Source organism: Calcarisporiella thermophila (genome assembly GCF_041956535.1).
Source record: "Calcarisporiella thermophila strain CBS 279.70 unplaced genomic scaffold VTP21scaffold_9, whole genome shotgun sequence".
Classification (NCBI taxonomy): domain Eukaryota; kingdom Fungi; phylum Calcarisporiellomycota; class Calcarisporiellomycetes; order Calcarisporiellales; family Calcarisporiellaceae; genus Calcarisporiella; species Calcarisporiella thermophila.
In genome coordinates this window covers 4,841-16,356 of record NW_027192199.1, presented here as the reverse complement: position 1 = coordinate 16,356, position 11,516 = coordinate 4,841, and the positions used below count along the sequence as shown (strand labels likewise).

The 11,516-nt window shown below is 37.7% G+C and overlaps 4 protein-coding genes across 4 annotated transcripts in view; 3 read left to right on the top strand and 1 right to left on the bottom strand.

Annotated features, from left to right (window-relative positions):
• Positions 1 to 727: 727 nt before the first annotated feature.
• On the bottom strand, positions 728 to 2,494 carry VTP21DRAFT_11366 (uncharacterized protein; the record flags this gene model as incomplete). Its single annotated transcript, XM_069390802.1, has 6 exons — positions 728 to 915; positions 973 to 1,027; positions 1,101 to 1,418; positions 1,480 to 1,615; positions 1,689 to 2,076; positions 2,212 to 2,494. 6 exons carry the CDS (start codon positions 2,492 to 2,494, stop codon positions 728 to 730), a joined length of 1,368 nt encoding a protein of 455 aa, XP_069251997.1.
• Positions 2,495 to 6,749: 4,255 nt separating this feature from the next.
• Positions 6,750 to 8,324, top strand: VTP21DRAFT_11365 (uncharacterized protein; the record flags this gene model as incomplete). Its single annotated transcript, XM_069390801.1, has 1 exon — positions 6,750 to 8,324. The coding sequence occupies one exon, from the start codon at positions 6,750 to 6,752 to the stop codon at positions 8,322 to 8,324; it is 1,575 nt and encodes a 524-aa protein (XP_069251996.1).
• Positions 8,325 to 8,947: 623 nt separating this feature from the next.
• VTP21DRAFT_11364 (uncharacterized protein) lies at positions 8,948 to 9,508 on the top strand (the record flags this gene model as incomplete). Its single annotated transcript, XM_069390800.1, has 2 exons — positions 8,948 to 9,093; positions 9,331 to 9,508. 2 exons carry the CDS (start codon positions 8,948 to 8,950, stop codon positions 9,506 to 9,508), a joined length of 324 nt encoding a protein of 107 aa, XP_069251995.1.
• A 1,384-nt stretch (positions 9,509 to 10,892) lies between these two features.
• VTP21DRAFT_11363 (uncharacterized protein) overlaps positions 10,893 to 11,516 on the top strand; it is a gene marked incomplete at both ends in the record, with an annotated part of 1,256 nt that continues 632 nt past the window's right edge. Inside the window, one exon of the mRNA XM_069390799.1 lies at positions 10,893 to 11,445. Within this exon, the coding sequence (XP_069251994.1) occupies positions 10,893 to 11,445 (553 nt within the window). The remainder of the gene's footprint in view (positions 11,446 to 11,516) is intronic.

The following is an 11,516-nucleotide window of genomic DNA, read 5'->3' as shown; positions in this document are numbered from 1 at the left end:
CGTAGAAGGTGGAAGTAAATAGTCAGGACATATTAGAACATTTAGATGAAGGTTTCTTGGAACACTCGAACGGTACGGTATAGACGAAGATAAGATCATATTCCAACATGACAATACCCCCCCTCATTTCGCCAAGTCAACTCAAGCATGGCTACGAGATCGCAATATAAGAGTATTAGAATGGCCTGCTCAGTCACCAGATTTAAATCCCATAGAGAACGCGTGGAGTCTATTGAAAAGGAGGCTTCAAGGTTATCCTACTCGGCCAAAGGATAAAGAAGAGCTCTGGGAACGAATCAAATATACGTGGGATAATATAGATAAGGCTTATATTGATAACTTATACGAGAGTATGTTGAGGAGATTCCGAGATGCTTATAAAGCTAGAGGAGGATACACGAAGCATTGAAATATTTTTGTGAAATAACGATAATAAATATGTCTTCAATTTTATCATGAAGGCCATATTTCCCGAGCGTCAATATTAATACCCATGGTTTTTTAGAAAAAGCATATATAACTGGGGTAGTGGGTGGAACAGCATATAGTGTAGATCCTCCAGTGTTTAATAATAAAGGCGCCTGTATAACATTCCATCCATCCAGGAGAATTAAGCATCCAAAGAAATATTGTTAAAACACTGTGGCACATTTTTCCCTACTTGTAGTTCAAACATTCTACAGTATATATTTTATTCCAATTTCTGGCTTTTTTCTCTGATTTGGTTTTAGGCTGAGCGTTCCAGCACCTCTTTTGAAAATAGGGTCGGTTTAATCTCCTCTAATGTATCCACGATTTGACGAGCAAGACATTGAATTAAAATTCCTCTAGCTTCTGATGATTGCAGAATATCCAATACTTTAATAAGCTCTTTGAATATTTTGCGCCCTACCCTAACATTTGGATGCGTTTGGGCTATGAATTTAACATTTTCGCAAACAATATGTGCTCCCATAAGAATATTCGATTTACATCTGATTTGGGTATTAACGGCCCACCCAAGCGCCATAATACAATAGTTTAAACCCTGTTAAGAGTTCAGTGCTAATATTAGAGTGCTAATCAACAAGAATGCAGAAATTCAGAAATAAGGTATTTACCCTGATATACTCTTCGAAAGCTTTTTCACGCAATTGCTGCATCAAATCCGTTTCCAATCTTCCGGTAGGTGCGTCTGACTTAATAAATTGTCGCCAAAGTGCACACCATTTGCTCCAAAAATTGAAATTTAACCCAGGAGGGTAGATCTTGTGCAGAGCGCCTTCACTGCAGTATTGAACTGCCTCGGTTTGTTCATTTTGCAAATATGCTGCAATCTCAGCCAGTTTTTGCACGATAATAACATCAGGAAGGGTCCAATCAATGTTTTGAAGCTCCAAGAGCTTAGATGTCGTCATAATATTCAGTATGAAATATATCTGAAACATTAAGTTTGTTAGTTCGATAGGTGGAATATTATCAACTATTATGTCTAATTACAGTTGCAAATTTGTAAAACTCACTATCTCTCATTGTCACACTTGGTTTGATAGATGACCTGATAATATCTATGCCTATTAGAGCTGGCTTGTCGCCTTCAAATACATAGAATATTTCGCGCTTGCAGACAGTGGCCCTTAAAGAATGACCGAATTAATTGTGACAATCAATATATGTTACATAATAAGCAAGTAAATAGCAAGTTGTACCATATCCTTCTTTGGAACTCTAGCTGCAAAGGATTCTTCTCTGTAGGGTCCTCTTTGTCCATATGAAGTGAGAGTGCCATTTGCGCGGCTTGCGAATAGAATGCGTATGCATCCTTATAACGTGAAAGCAACTGCAGACATGTATCCATATTTATAAGAGCAAGCACAGTCTGCGGGGATGGAATATCAAACACGCCTTCCAGCGATCGTTTTGCCTGCGCAAACAGACTCCCTACGGCCCCATGGAGCTTATTCTTGAGAGTTGTTTCCGGATGTAATAGCAATAAATGGATAGCCGCACAAGCAATGGCGGTGTGGACCAGTGCAGGCTCGAGATCACCGCGATAGTAGTTTTCAAGAAAAATTTCACGATCTGGATGTATAGCGTCTACACAACAGGTGCTCAAATAGACATGAAAAAGATGATCAATGAGCATCTTTTTAACAACGAAAGATTTTGTTTGCCATTTGAGGAATTTGTCTTCAATTGGCCTCGGGTAAGAATGGAGCTTAAAGTAGGAACAGTAATTTGTATGCTCTCTGTTGGTAGCTAAAGCATGTATCTGGGGATGAGAAGGATTTTCCGGCAGTAATACTCCATCTATGAGATACTGAGCGCTGAGGAGATGATGTAGATCAGTAAATGAATTCAGTCTGAATCGAAAGTAAAATACATCTGCAGCCAACAGTGAATCCCTAAAATCAAGACTTTCCTCCAGGTGGTTTTCTGTTTCATCTACTGTATTGTCCGCAGAATTGAAGCATACGGTATTTAATGGAGCATCTAACAATTGGCAGGTATACATCAGAAAACTCTACTTGAGTAATATGGGAATAAATTCTGATATCTAAATTTTTTTCCCAATCTACATATGTAGTCGTCGGGATACAAAAATAGATATACACTCGGCTGAGTTCATGTTTTTTTAATTTCTCATTATTTCGTCTTATATCTCCAAATGGAGGTACTACAAGTTACGTTAAGCATAGAAACGATAAATACCCTTGTTTGATCTGTTGTGTGGAAGATTGGGAGGTGTTGAGATAATGTACGTATCCCGTTTATCCGATTACTATCTTAAGTCTTCTGCAGTCCCTGATGCAGAACACGCACTTAAGATAGTGGGAAGTAGACCAAAAATATAGAAAAATAATAAACTTGAATCCTGTTTTCTCTTATTACAAAAGGAACATTGTGACTTATATAGTGTTTCTAACTAAAACTGAATATAACTAAAATAAGTGTAGAATTATATTACAGAGAAACATTGATAAACTTCTGAGATTACGAATATCTTATCCTTATTCTTTATACTATCTTATATTCTACGTAACAGATCATCCCATCAATGTGCCCTTATAAATAACCCCTTTTCCTGAAAGTTATCCATTAAAATCAATTTTTCAAACTCCGACACACCCATAGAATCTATATTGTTTTTTTATTTATATAAATACTTCAATATCTTGTATGGCCATCCTTTGCTTTTATCACTGCCTTCAGACGCTGTGGCATTGTACCTATAATTTTGGCACACAACTCTGGTTCTATCTTCTCCCACTCTTCCTGCAGTATATCCCAAAGTGACTCGGCATTAGTCGGCTGCTGCTCGCAGTAACAGGACGGCTTACTTTTCACTATGTGGCGGTTAATTTCATTCATCCTTCTTATTTTAAATTTATTATTACCTTTTTGATATTTGTTTTATTGTTTTATTAAAGCTGCATTATTAGTTAGCCTATGGAAAAGCCAGATTATGTCATATTATTTGAATTCCTATTTTTCATATAAACTCATTCGATCAATTTTCTCGATCCTGACCGATCTTCTAATTTCATAAAGATCTTCGTCTACCATTCGAACCCAGTTACACTCGCGATCTTGGATTCTTCTGTCTAACTGATCCCATGTGAACTCGATAGGGTTTAAATCAGGAGATTGAGCCGGCCATTCTAGTACGTTAATATTGTGGTTCGCTAGCCATTCCACTGTACTATGTGCGGTATCCTTAGGATTATTATCATGCTGAAAAATGATTTGATCCTTGTCCATTCCATTCCAATCGAGCGTTCTCATTAACTCATCTCCTAAAATATTCTAGTAGAGTTGTGCATCTAGTCTCTTATCGATTCGGCACATAAAGCCAACTCCTTTGGGAGTAATGCGTGCCCACACAGTAACTGACTCATCGCCGTGCTTGACCGTATTTTTGAAATGGTGCTAGGATCGCCCGGAGCTATCCAGTAGTATCTTCTTCTATCTGTACCGAATACTCTAAATATGCTTTCATCTGACCATACAACACGCTTCCAGTCATCGAAACTCCAGCTTCAATATTTACGCGCAAAGGCTAGTCGAGCTTTCCTATGGCTAACTACACGATCTCGAGCTCATTTCGTTTCGCTTTAGTGCGTTCCTTACTGCTGTCACTGACAAATCGACATCGTAATCTTCTTTAAGCCGTTTCTTTGCATCTGGTATATCCTCATATATTCCAGCCTTGTATTTCGTACGAGGACTTTCTCTTGTCTCTCAGTGAGAACACGTGGGCGACCGGTGACTGGTTTAGTAGATTCTGGAGCGCATAATCTACGATATTTGTTGACGACATAATAACTTATCCCAAGCTGACGCGAGATATCTCTGCTGGATAAGCCCTCATTACATAATGAGATAAAAGTGTAGGCAGTTTGTAATAACAATTAGTTTAATTAAAGATTGATTGTATTCCAAGATAATGTGCGTTAAAATTTTATCAACGGTCTGCCTCAGATATTGAGTTTACGATCGGCCCATGTCAGGCTCATAACCCATGTATAAAGGAATTAGATATGAATCCAGGTAGTAGGTTATTTAAAGCAAGGGTACAATTGTCTTCACTGTGTATCGCTAATTGGTGCTTTTAGAGTGGAGGAAGGAATGAGAGTTAATAGTCAAAATATACAATATCGAACTTAAAAAGTTAGCTGAGTGTACGTTTTTCTCAATCTTTCTTGTCCACGAATAAAACTGGTGACCCGTATGGCGAAGTACTAGGACGTATCAAACCCTTATCGCTTAAATCAGTGAGTTGTCGCTTAAGCTCATCTAGCTCACTGTTTGAAAGCCGATACATCGGTTTACAAGGAGGTTCAGTACCAGGCTCCTGTTCAATTGCAAGATCCATGGATCGCTTTGGAAGATGTCTTTTAGGAAGATCTGTAGGAAAGGCGTCATAATAATCATGTAATAATTTTTCAATGGATTCAGTTATCTACATGGTGTTATATTCCATCATTTTGTTGTTAGGATCGTGATGTTCTCTGAAAATGACAGTAAATAATTATCATCATCCGTACGGCGTGCGTAACTTTTAAATTGAGTTGCATTTAGGAGTTGGAATTCTTACTTCTGAATATCAATTGGTGATGGCAAAGGCTTGCAGAACTACATTGTTCAATTTTTTTTCGTTATAACATTGTGATTGTCACGGTAATCTGTGTATGGATTGTTGTTGTATAGCCAAGGCATTCCCAAGACAATATCGTTCTTTACATCGGTAACGAAGAAGTCAATTACTGTAGTGTATTCTCCGATATTAATCTTGATATCCATGACTTCACCATAGCATTTATGCTTCGATTCATCGCCTAATTCCACTTCTTAATCATCAACTTTTTGGATATTCATGCCAATTTTTTTGCCAAATGTTTTAATGTAAAATACAAAAAAATGAGATTTTTCTATGTCTTTAAGAGTAGGAAAGTGTAAGTTGTAGGTACATGATATTCCGGTGACGATGGGATGCAATGTAATTTAGGAATAAGTTTCTTTGTTCATTTTAGCAACTGTTTTAGCAGTGTGTATGAATGTAATGTGGCCATGATGGTGATAGAATTCTGAACTTCTTCATTGGTACGAAAAGAGCCTAAAATATGAGGCTCCAATATAAATGGTGACTCTAGCCAAACTTTAATTTCACGTATTTGATTGCTACTCTACTATCACAAAAACACTGGTTCGAATCGTTTTTGATAGTATCATTATTTGCTTGCATCTACTCTTAATAATATAGAATATGACATTAGTGACCTAAGGCAGTGCGCATTGAATTTTACAGTACCATTCTCGTATCACTAGCCTGTAGCATCAGCTACCACTTATATTGTGACATATATGTCACATATTTCAAGTTAAAATTTAATAATAGACCTACCTGTTCCTATTATTGCTGTTGTGAACTTCAAAGCATTATTAAATGCTATTTCCATAAATATTGTCAAAGTTTTCTTCCATCTACAACATTTTCAAAACCATTTCAAAAATTTTAGTGCTGATCGAACTAGAGATGAAGGAAGGATAACAATTATAATATCTTGAAGGTAATAAAAATATCGCATGTGGCAGTGCTAATGTTAAATTTTTCAATCAAATCCTAGTCCTCTCAATTCTTTATCATGTAGAAAACTGTTTTCAATTTGGATTCAATAATTCAAAATATCTAATAATTCGTTTCCACGGGCTGGAGATTAAGAATAAGATATAAAACTTAAAAGTAACTTTTCGGTCCATTGAAATTGTTGGAATTTCAATCAGAGTATATTTTCCTCTAGTTCAAAGAAAGACAAATAGCTAAACTATTTAAGAATAACAAGAAATCATAAACAGGTAATATAGTTTATACACAAACAAGTAAAAATCAAGTTTAATTAAAATACCGACAATTTCAGATTATCAGTCACACCTGGTCGTACTCCAACAGAAATCCTCACCCCTGCATTTTCTACCAAAATGCATTTTTTTATTATTATCCGCTTATCCGCTACTGTAGACCATTATATTTAAAGATGTTTGTTCAGCACTAAACTTACCCTTGTTATCTCTAAAGTTAGATTTATTTGCCGGATGTATTCCCGACATAAATCGCCACGCCAGTACTTTGATCCATTTTCAATGATTTTAGAAATTGTGTCTCAGACTGTTTTCTTAAAATCGCATTTGCCGAAAACCCAAAATTAGATTGAACAACGCGATGTAAGATCTTTTGCTGCATTTTTTATCCTCTTGTATCGTCCCATCAAATGTATTCCGTATATATCTGTATACTATTACTACTTAGCATCCACCTGAAATATGCATGTGCGCAAGAAGATGCCAGAGTAGCGCTCGAAAATGGAATATTCAAAGGATTTAAGAAACATGGTTTGTACCAATTCTTAGGAGTTCCGTATGCTGCACCTCCGGTCAAGGACCTTCGCTTCAGGCCACCGCAACCCCCAGCCAGATCTAATCGGCTTAATAGAGCTACGAAGTTTGGGCCGATGTGCCCTCAACTCCTCCCTATTCCATATCTAATGGACGAAGATTGTCTAACGCTCAATGTATGGACTCCTGATATGACGCCTGATAATCTATATCCTGTGATGGTGTGGGTATTCGGTGGAACTTATGAATTTGGGGATTCGCATATGTATAATGGGGAAGGTTTTGTGAGAAAAACAGGAAACTCAGTTGTACTCGTGAGTGTCAATTTTCGCTCTAATATTTTCGGCTACTTTGCAACTGAAGCGGGGATAAAAGAGGGAGCTGCCAATATTCAACTTAATGATCAGCAATTTGCCCTCGAATGGGTGCAGAAAAATATTCACCTATTTGGAGGAAACCCAAATGATGTCACATTATTCGGCGAATCTTCGGGAGCAGGTGCAATTGCATTGCATCTTCTCATGTATCACAACTCGACAAGTCGACCATTTCATAAGGCAATAATCATGTCCGCTGGTCCAACCACAATGATCGGTGATGTGAGATATTATCAGAGCGTACTCGATAAAGTAGTTCGCAGGTTAGGTTGTACAAGTAGTGATTCTACAAAGTTAATCGAATGCATGCAAAAAATACCTTGGCCTGTACTACTGTCCACATACAGGCTGATCCGAGGACCTGTAGAGTTATTGATATCCCGTGTTCCCACCAGCCCTATTGTCGATGGCGTTCTTCTTCCAATGAAACCGGAAGATATGTTAAAAGAAGGCTTCATTTCACCCATACCAATATTATCTGGGATAACTACTAATGAGGCCTCTTTATTCATGATGGTCATTTATAATCCATTTAGGGACTGGATACAGGTTCTTCGCGGAATAATCCCAGGAATACAAGAGCAAGATATCAAAAAACTGAGTACCTATTATCCGAAGAATCAGTATTCGTCGGCGTATGCTCGAGCAGTAGAGCTAATTAGCGATATAGTGTTTAAATGTCCGGAACACTTATTGGCTAAATACGCAATAAGTACACATTATCGTTATCGGTTTAATCAAGAGACGGTGCTTCTGAAGTTAGGTCCACGCCCATTGCATGCTGCTCATGCACTGGATTTAGCATATCTATGGCCGGACACACTGATATTCAAACCGTTGACAATGGTTTTTACTAAGAGAGACTGGATTCTCTCTAAAGAGATAATTAACTACTGGGTTTGTTTTGCTAAAACCGGTAATCCAAACTGCGAGGATCAGTTAGAGTGGCCAGATTATACAACTACTCGAAAAAGGATTGTACTTCAAGAACCAGGCCTCGGTTTAGAGCTGGATCCAGTGAATATTATGGATGAAAAGTGTGATTTTATAAATTATCTTCGCAGTAAATATTAACCTATTCGCGTTTAGCAATGTAATATTGTTTTGTATTTCTGTTTCTTCATTTCTGCAACTGGTGCATTTTCATATTCTTAATTTAAATATTTTTTATCGAGTTGATCTCGGATAAATTTCCTGGAAAATTCAAAATAACAAGACTCTTGAAACCATTAAATTCATCTGAACGACTGAAAGCTCAGCTCGTAGTATATTTTCTACCATAGTGCTTAGGGAACTTATTCACGCATCAGCACTCGATTCCACATACGATTACCATTTTCTTCGAAATATCTTTTGGATAAATGAAAAATGACTAACCATTTATTATTAGGAAATTTCTTAATTTTTAAGAGCAAGTAAATACTTCAGTAGCAATATAATTTCTTGGCGAACACAAATTTAATCTGAAAGATTAATAATGAAGGCATATTTGGAATATAGACTGCGGACTTTGTCAGCAGTCCACGCTTCAGGATGATGAGGCCGATTTATTGGATAAAATGAGCTGGTACAAAGAATAAAGAAAAAGTAAACAAAAAAAAAAATCGTACGATAATCTGAACGTGATTTTGCTATAAATATGAACCGACCAAGGAGATATTTCCTCGGCCGTTTTGAGCTGGATACTTCCGTTTAAGATGAGTTCCCAACCCGAAATTCTTCATAGTGGGTCAGAGAGCGATACCGAGAGGGAGCTGCAAGACGCACTACTCCCAAAAGTTCCCATACGCGAGAGACATTGGTGGGAGCCCCCCCAGGAGCTTGCAAGACTTTTTGAGCAAAGGTTAGCACACGAAAAAAAAAATGTTAACCTGACCTCGGAAGAAAGGCAAGTGATCTGGGACGAGAACCCTCCAAGGAAAGGAATGAAGTACGAGGCGCCTCCAATGAATTCATCCTTACTCTCTTGCATGAACAAAACCGCCAAGTAACACGACCTATACTTGGCAGATCTGGCAAAACAAGTTGCTCTGGCAACAAGACCGCTAGAGCTGCTTTTGCATGATATCTGGAGTATCAGGGATCTGCTAGGAGAGCAAGCGTTTGGCAGAGTTTTCAACCGCGGCTTAAACGTAAGGAATCTATTGCTCGATGTGACTGGGAAAATAAACCAGATCCGGCAAATTGAAGCCTATCGAGCAGTAGAGCCAAGCGCCGATGGCCTATGGAGGAACGAGGAATCTAGCTTCGTCGTGTAAGGAAACAGACCCGACACCTGTCACGACTACCAAATATTACCTAGTACCAGTAACACTTAATTAACCTGTGTAACAATTCTCCATTATCGCCTGATCTTGTTTATCGCCTGATTTTATTTTGATTCCCTTATTGACAACTACATGTTATTAAACCTTACCTTGTTTCTTACCTAGTTTTCTACCTTGTTCTTAACTCAGTTTTACCTTGTTTTACTTATTATTCCTATTATTTTATTATTATAAAAAACTTGTTCTCGTCTCATTACAACTGATGCTTCAGATAATGGTGTTGGCGCCGTATTAAGTCAAGAACACGATGGAAAGGAATATCCTGTTGCCTTTGAGTCGAAGAAATTCAATCCTCATGAACGCAATTATCCGACACACGAAAAGGAATTACTTGCAATTTTACATGCAATCGATACTTGGCGTGTATATCTCAAAGGAACGAAATTTACTGTCATTACGGACCATGCAGCCCTTATGTAGCGGTCCTTTTTGGTAGACTTAATAATAATAGTATAGCAAATTGGTCTTTAATCAAAATAATAATAATAATATCCCAAAAATCATTAGATGCCCTCACCTTAATAATAATAGTATAGCAAATTGGTGAGGAACCATAAACAAAAACAAATGAATTAAATAATCGAAGGAATAATCGGATGATATAATAATCAGGCAACAAATAACTGCGATCAGGAGATAAATGGTCTAAGCAAAATAATAAAATAAAATAATAAAAATAATAAAAATAATAAGATAAAAAGATAAGATTAAATATTACTATCGAGCGAATTAGTTGAGGAAAGTTTAGGTAGAACTTGAATAGTTCGTCCCGCTACACCTTAAGTATCTTTATTCGAAAACGGTATTGTCTCAACGACAAGCAAGATGGCTAGAATTGTTCCAGACCTACGATTTTGAGATCAAGTATCGCCCTGGACGTACTAATACCGTTGCTGACGCGTTATCACGACAACCACAATTAAACACAATATCGACAATCAGCAGAGACACAGAATTTCTGGAAAAAATCAAAAAAGGCTACGATGATGATGAATATTTCAAGATGATACTGGAATACGTCGATCAACCAACGGAAGATATTCCAAAGACTCTGAGAAATCGTGCTAAAAGGTTTCGATTAGACGACCACCTCCTTTATTTCATCGATGAAAACGACAGACTTGCGATTCCTAACGACAATCGTTTGCGACAACAACTTTTGCATGAATTTCACGATTCACCAATATCTGGCCACTTGGGCATAGATAAGACTTATGAAGCCATTCATCGATTTTATTTTTGGCCTGGAATGTCCAAAGATATTCGACGATATGTCAGAAGTTGTGATACTTGTCAAAGATACAAAGGAACAAGCATGTTACCGGCTGGACTACTTCAACCACTTCCTATTCCAACGAGACGATGGGAACAGATATCAATGGACTTTATTTTTCAACTTCCCAAAACGAAGCGTGGTTTTGATGCAATACTAGTTATTGTAGATCGACTTACAAAACGAGCACATTTTATCCCAACTACGACCAATGCAAGTGCCGTTGAGGTTGCCGAGATTTTTATGCAAAACATCTTCAAGTTGCATGGACTTCCAGCACACATAATCAGTGACCGCGATCCCCAATTCACAAGTCGATTTTGGAAAGCTTTATTCGAAAAACTTGGCACAAGATTAGCTATGTCGACAGCGTTTCACCCGCAGACGGATGGACAGACGGAGAGGACAAACAGAACATTAGAAGAGATGCTCAGATGTTACGTGAATTATAAACAAGATAATTGGGATACACAGCTACACATTGCTAAATTTGCTTATAACAATGCAAGCAGTGCGTCAACTGGTATCTCGCCATTCCTTTTTGATACGGGCCAACCTCCGATGACACCCGTGAATCTATGTAATCCACGTAATGGTGATATGTCTTCAGTTGCGGCAGTAGAGAATTTCATGGACCACTTGAGTACAATGCTGACAACGGCTAAA